This window comes from Cyprinodon variegatus, unplaced genomic scaffold (genome assembly GCF_000732505.1).
Source record: "Cyprinodon variegatus isolate N-32 unplaced genomic scaffold, C_variegatus-1.0 Scaffold732, whole genome shotgun sequence".
In the NCBI taxonomy this organism is placed as follows: Eukaryota; Metazoa; Chordata; class Actinopteri; order Cyprinodontiformes; family Cyprinodontidae; genus Cyprinodon; species Cyprinodon variegatus.
In genome coordinates this window covers 168,154-174,890 of record NW_015151185.1, presented here as the reverse complement: position 1 = coordinate 174,890, position 6,737 = coordinate 168,154, and the positions used below count along the sequence as shown (strand labels likewise).

The following is a 6,737-nucleotide window of genomic DNA, read 5'->3' as shown; positions in this document are numbered from 1 at the left end:
CATCCATCCATCCATCTATCCTCCATCCATCCATCCATCCATCCATCTATCCTCCATCCATCCATCCATCCATACCTATTTCCCGGCCGCTGTAAAGCGAGTTGTCCTCCATCCCTTCATCTTCATCCACCCTGTTTCCTCTCTGTAGGGTTCCCCGCTTCGCTCCGCCATCTGTCCAGCTCATCTGCTCAAACATAAACCAGACAAATTTCATGACAGCAATACGTTCATCAACAAACATCAGAGAGTCACTTGGATAACACAACACGGTAACGTTGTTAAACTCATCAGAACAAACATGAATAAATGTACGTTTTTTCTATTCACTCATTCATTAGAAGCTCGGTGTCATTATCTTGGCGCTAATGACAGGTCAGATTATTCATTTCATTCACCTGCCTAGCTCCACCCACTTCTCATTGCAGTTTATCTGATCCACCTCCTCCAGTTTCTATTTAAGCAGCCTTCAGACCAGTCATCAGTGCCAGATTGTTGGAGCCTTTGGTGAGAGTTCTCTCGAATACCTTTTGTGTTTTTTGATGGCCTGATCCTGAACAAAGCCTCTGGACCACTGAGTCTGCCTGTTCACGTTCTGATCTGTTTGCCTGACCTGTCTTCAGACTCCTGCTGGATTCTGCCTAAGTACTGAACCAGGTACCAATTCCTGACATCATCCTGGATTTCCCTTTGGTACCTCTTCGTATCTCTGATCTCCTGGCTCTGACTCATGAGCATGTCCTCTACACCGGCTTTGGCTTCACCTTCTGGATAGTTCTGCCATCCTTCGTCTGCTGGGTCCTGATTTCCTGCCTGTGCTCCGACCTCCGGGACTTCAGCGTCTGGGACTCGCTGGGTGGTACCCGCTGGGTCTTGAAAAATTGGTCCTTTTGTTCTGAGCCTGACACTTGGATAAGTTTAAACTGATCTAACTTAGACTCTCCCATCTGAACAGAAGCTGCTGTGCCCAGATCTCCTCATCAACCAAGGCTGGAGGTCAGATTGTGAAAACCAAACACCAGTACTGGTTCTAAAGAGTTTGGGTTATCCGAACCGAACACCAGAACAGGTACTGTAGGTAGTGTGGAGATGTGGGTTTGAAAACCAGCATCAGAAACATTTTAGTTGGTTCTATCATCCTAACTCCTGCTCTCTTGGTACTGTAATGAGGTTCAAATGTTGTTTTTTTTCATTTTCTGTTTGCTTTCCCTTTTTGGGTCATATTTAGAGTTGGGTCATATTTACAGGAAGAGGCCTTAAAGCCTCTTCCTGTAAATATGACCCAACTGTCTTCTGGTTTTGTTTCCTAAACACAGTTTTTTTGAAACCCAAAGTTTTTCAGTCTTTCTATAACAAATTGTAGAAAATTTCCTTCAACGTCTTTGTTGTTTGTCTAGTTTTTAGGAATATTAAAATTAGTAAAAATTAATGTCTGACATTTTTAGCTGGGTCCAGAGTTTCCATCTTTCCATTCTAAATTAAAGTGTCATTTAGTTTAGACTGAGCCTAAATCCTGGCCTGTGCAGATCCTGGTTGGGTTCTATTAGTTTTTACTATTCAAAGAGCTTCTCTGATTGGCTGTTGGGCTTCCTGTTGTTTTCTTTTAAAGAGGAAACCAAGATGTGAGTCAAGAAGATCAGCTGTCTGTCAGTATCCTGCTATTTATAGGAGCAAACATGGAACCGCTGATCCGGTCATACACTCAGGTCCTGGTTCCGGACTCATATAGGATCATGATCTGAGTTACATATAGGGACAATAACTGAAGTCAGTTCAGAAAACAAAGGTAGTTGTAATCTTTAACATTATGGAGGGAGTTTTCAGTGCGTCAAGAGTTGGGTTTTGAGTTAAGAGCCTGAGAATTATTTGATGTTAAGTTTTAAAAATAAAAACAGCTCCTAAAAAAGACTGTCAAACTAATATTATGGAGCACAATAATATGAAGCTTCTTTATTTGTGTTTTCATTTTAAAGTTACTTCAGCTCCTAGTTGTACATTTATAAACCCAGTAGTCAGGGTTTGTAACAGCTAGAGGGTGGTCTAGTGGTTAGAGCGCAGGGCATTAGCTCACCACCAAGGTCAACAGTTTGAAACCGTCTCTGGTACTAATAATTTAGGTTACAAATATAGCCACCATGGGACATAGAGAGTATGAGTTTTCAATAGGCAGAAGATTTATAATTAGTTTTAAAGTCACCACCACTTTAACCGGATTGCAAGTTACAGTAACGTCGAGTTCCAGGTTTGAAGAACTCAAAACTTGACTTGATTAAATTTAAGTCTTGAACTCATACTTTTGCAGAAATGTGTTGCCTTAAAATGATGAGTTCTGCAAACTTTTCATTTTTTTACAGTGCAGCCAAGACTAAAGGCAGCTTCCTTTGGGCTGTGGGGTGAAGAAATATGACCTGGTGTACTGGACTGACCCGCTGAACTGACCTGCTGGACTGACCCGGTGAACCGGACTGACCCGGTGGACTGGCGCAGTGGACTGACCCTGGACCGACCTGTTATCTTATTCATCGTCTTTCCCAAACTGAAACTAAGAGCCAGACTTTGACCAGAGTGAAATTCAACCCTTTTGTTGGGTAATAATTCATAGAAACGGTCCTTCAGACACGTTTTGAAAGACTGCAGAGGAACCACGGATCAACATGAAACGGTGAGACAGCAGATCAGCAGGAAATTATTTTAGCCACTAAGAAAGATTAGAAACAGGCTGATTGTTTACTTTAGCAGAATAGATCAATGCTATAAATGACCAAGCAGAGTTTGGTGAAGAACTTTCTGTCTTTAAACCAGAGTCTCTGAAATAGAAGCTGATTAGTCAGTCACTTCATTTGGATGGAATTAAACTGATCTCTGATAATAAAGTTAAAATCTTGCCGTTATTTTTGATCAGAAACATTGTGCCCAGGGGTGATGCTGAGGAACTAGTACATGCATTTATTCAAGGCTATTGTCGCTCTTCCCATGCGGAAACCATGCCTCAACCATAGACATCGCTGTTAAAGGAGCATCCACCCATCTCCTTGTCTGTCATGGACATTGGTCTGCCTGTCTCCAGCAGTCTATAGGGAAAAGGGAGGTCTGGCCTGGACAGGTCATCAGTCAATCACAGATGGACACACCCAAGGGGACATCAGAGTCACTTCCTCCCACAGTTGGACTGTGGGAGGAAGCTGGAGTACCCAAAGTGAACCTCCAGAGAGGGTTCATTGAAGATTAACAGAGCTGAAGCCAGGACCAGGAAAACCTGTTAGAGGCTACAGGAGACCTGAGCCTGAGGTGGCGGTTCACCTTCCAGCAGGAGAACCACCTGGAACATCCTGACAGAGATAGGATGGAGGTTAAGAGGTGGCTGCGGTCCATCTCCACCATGGCAACCTGACATCAGAGAAGTCAGATCCAGAACAGTTACTGGAGTTTTTGGAGGAAAGACCTCAACAAGCAGGGTTCCTCTGTTGGAACCAGCCGGTTGCAGCTGGAATCCATGAAGAACCATGATCTGGCTCTAACCAATGACCCGACCCATACATTGATGTTCAGCTGAGGTTCATCTCAGCAGGGAGAACCTAAACAACCTTCTGAACAGAACCAGCACCATCAATCTGGAGCTCAGAACCTCTTTGCCTGCCTTCATTGCTTGTTTAAAGAGGTTGTGGAGAATCTGGGTGGTACCTACAGGGAAGGCGATCTCACACAGTTTGTGAGTCCAGTCCTCCAGCTGGTGTCTGTCTGCAGCGAACACAAAGATCTTCTCCGTGGTCTCAACCAGGAAGGAGCCTGTGTCTCTGGGACATCCGTCCATGTCTACCTCCGTCACCCGGATGCAGTCTGCCAGACGGATCACCTGGGGGACAGAGGGAGTTATCGCCACGGAAACAAAGCTAAGGTGTTCCAAAAAAGTTAAAAAACAATCCAGTGGACTTCCAGTGGATAGCGTAGAGTTCCAGGTTTTATACAGCAGCCCAACAAAGCCTTGTTTTTGTTACGAAAACAAGCAAATTGAAAAGGACAAACGGGCCCACCCCTTTGGAATGGGGGTCATTTGGCTTTTGACGCTTGGTTTTTTTGGAACGACTATGACCTTGATGACAGAGAATCTTCACCAGCACAATGCTGAGGTGGAGAAGGTTGGTTAGGGGGTCTTACCTTCTTGTTCTCCTGCTGCTTGCGCAGAGTTTTATCGTTCTTCTCCAAGTGGCCTCCATCTTTACACTCGAAGAACTCCATCCTGGAGATGGAGCAGGAGCTTTCCCGGTACAGGACGCACCATATCCGCTTCCACTTCTGCAGACACACACAATCAGAACCAACATTTTCCACCAGAAAACGTTGGTTCTGCTCAGATTTTACCTTCCCAAAGCGCTGCTGCTGGAGGAAGAGCATGCCCTGCTTTCTGATGTCTTCCTCCATCACGTCTCCACAGCGTCCCCTCTCCTCTCCGTCCTCTGTTCCACCCTCCTGATGTCTCCTTGCCTTCTGGCTTCTTTCAGCTCCTTCTCGGCTCCTTCACTGCCTGCTCTTCTGCTCGGAGGTGCTGGTATCATTAGCGTCCTCCTCCTGGTAGACGTCTCTTCTTCCTCCACTGTGTTCCGTCCTCCTTCTACTTCTTCAATCTCAAGCTTGTGCTTTTCTCCTCCTCCAAATCCTCCTCTGGTTCTCCTCCGTCTCTTTCCTAGTGGTGTGAGGTCACTGTTGGTTCCAGATCTGAAGGGTTCTGGTTCTCCTCCGCTCCTTCTATGGTTGCCTCTGCTCCCTCTGCTTGGTGGTGTCACAGTGAAGGGAACAGACACTGAGGGTGTCATATGTTGGTGGTTTCCTGCTGTCACTCTGATGCAACGTCTAATGCAGAACCAACTGGTCGCCTAGACCTCCTCCTTCCGTCTTCTTCTTCCTCCTGCTGTTTTTATCTCAACGCTTTTTCAGCAAAACCCTCAGATTAGGCTGTTTCTAAGCAGAACTTAGATTATTCTTTATTAGCTGTTCATCCTGAAAATGCAGCAACTTTAACTGCATGATGCAAAGCGCCCCCTTGTGGTCATGCAAAGCAGAAGTGCAGCTCCAGTAGCTGCCTGTGCAAAAACTGAAATTAACTTATTTATTTTCTTTCACAAAATGAGCTGTAAGCCTGTAACCAGTCTAAATCTGACGAACACTTTGGGGTTTAATGAGTAAATTTAAAACAGAGAACAAGCCACTGCTGCTGTCAGTTTAACAGGAAGTCAAGGCGCTGTGGTTTGTCAGGTGGACCCTTAGCTGTGACGCTGCAACTGAGGAGGAGTTAAACGGGTTAAAGTTCCTTTTTCTGAGAATCTAACCTTAGATCTGCTGCAGGACTTTAAAAAAATCAATACAATCATGGATAAAATGCACAATAAGATAAATAAGAGGAAAACAATGAGAAATGAAACAGAAACTGGAACGGATGTTCTGATCACTGAAGGTGAAACTCCTCCTACCTGCTGCTGGGATCCACATGGTGGACAATAACAGGCTGATTAACTTTATGCCTTCTTTCCTTGTTGACATTTAAGTTTCTCTGACCTTGAATTAATCATCAACTCTCCCAGTGAGGGAGCTGCAGCGCCTCCTGTCTGTCATCTGATTACAAACCTGTAGCTTTGAAAGGACAGGACCAGTTAACTGGAGCGGCCTGAGCTACAGACAGAGGAAGCATCTGGAGAACGTAGACCGGGCAGAGTTTACATCCTCTATGATGTCCTGGAGACTGTCAAAGGAGACCATGAGATACAAACCACAGCAGATTAGCAGAAGGTCTGACCCCGGGTCCTCTGCTCTACGGGCGGCAGCTGAGCTTCATAGGACACTGACAGCTGACCCAGCAGCACCTTGGTGGCATAAAGAACTGGTGTGACCAGAGGCAGATCAGAGCTCAGAGGAACATCTCAGACCATCAGTCAAAGCCCACTGCTGCATCTACCCTATCTCACTCTATCCTGTTCCTGATCTATAGATATATAGTGTCCAGTTTGTTGATGAACCCTGACCCATGGTAGCGAATGAAGACAGAAGTGGTGCCTCTGCTCTAACGCATCCCAAAGATGGGTTCTCCAGCATGCATGAGGAGCAGGATGAAGTTCTTCAGAACAGTGGTGTTTCTAAGAGATCACTTAGTTTGCTGAAATACGTCTCCAAGCAGAACATGATCTCAGACTCAGACACAAACAGCAAAGACAGAAGCTTTAACATCCGTTTATTATTCAAAAGATCAGTTTATCAGCAGGGATGAAGATGAAGTCCATCAGAGGCTCTCCTTTTCCTCGATCCTCCCTGCAGCCGGCAGCTGGCTGTAAGTCTGCGTCCAGTAGTTCACATAGAAGGATCGAAGGTCGTAGCTGGGAAGAAACATCACAGATGGAACAGGTGAAAAAACTGATTATGTTTCAGGGTCTGATCCAGTCAGATCCAGACTGATCCCATCGGATCCGGACTGATCCCATCGGATCCAGACTGATCCCATCAGATTCAGACGAATCCCATCAGATCCAGACTGATCCCATCAGATCCAGACTGATCCCATCAGATCCGGACTGATCCCATCGGATCCAGATTGATCCCATCGGATCCAGACTGATCCCATCAGATCCGGACGGATCCCATCAGATCCAGACTGATCCTATCAGATCCAGACTGATCCCATCGGATCCAGACTGATCCCATCGGATCCAGACTGATCCCATCGGATCCAGACTGATCCCATCGGATCCAGACTG

At 45.7% G+C, this 6,737-nt stretch overlaps 2 protein-coding genes across 2 annotated transcripts in view; both read right to left on the bottom strand.

Annotated features, from left to right (window-relative positions):
* LOC107097902 (docking protein 2-like) overlaps positions 1-5,034 on the bottom strand; it is a 21,079-nt gene extending 16,045 nt beyond the window's left edge. Inside the window, exons 1-4 of the mRNA XM_015395244.1 lie at positions 4,357-5,034; positions 4,153-4,290; positions 3,683-3,850; positions 76-184 (exon numbers count right to left, since the gene is read on the bottom strand). Of these exons, the coding sequence (XP_015250730.1) occupies positions 76-184; positions 3,683-3,850; positions 4,153-4,290; positions 4,357-4,416 (475 nt within the window). The 5' untranslated portion in view covers positions 4,417-5,034. The remainder of the gene's footprint in view (positions 1-75; positions 185-3,682; positions 3,851-4,152; positions 4,291-4,356) is intronic.
* Positions 5,035-6,219: 1,185 nt separating this feature from the next.
* LOC107097906 (bile salt-activated lipase-like) overlaps positions 6,220-6,737 on the bottom strand; it is an 11,193-nt gene continuing 10,675 nt past the window's right edge. The window contains exon 12 of the mRNA XM_015395253.1: positions 6,220-6,359. Coding sequence (XP_015250739.1) covers positions 6,266-6,359 — 94 coding nt within the window. The 3' untranslated portion in view covers positions 6,220-6,265. The remainder of the gene's footprint in view (positions 6,360-6,737) is intronic.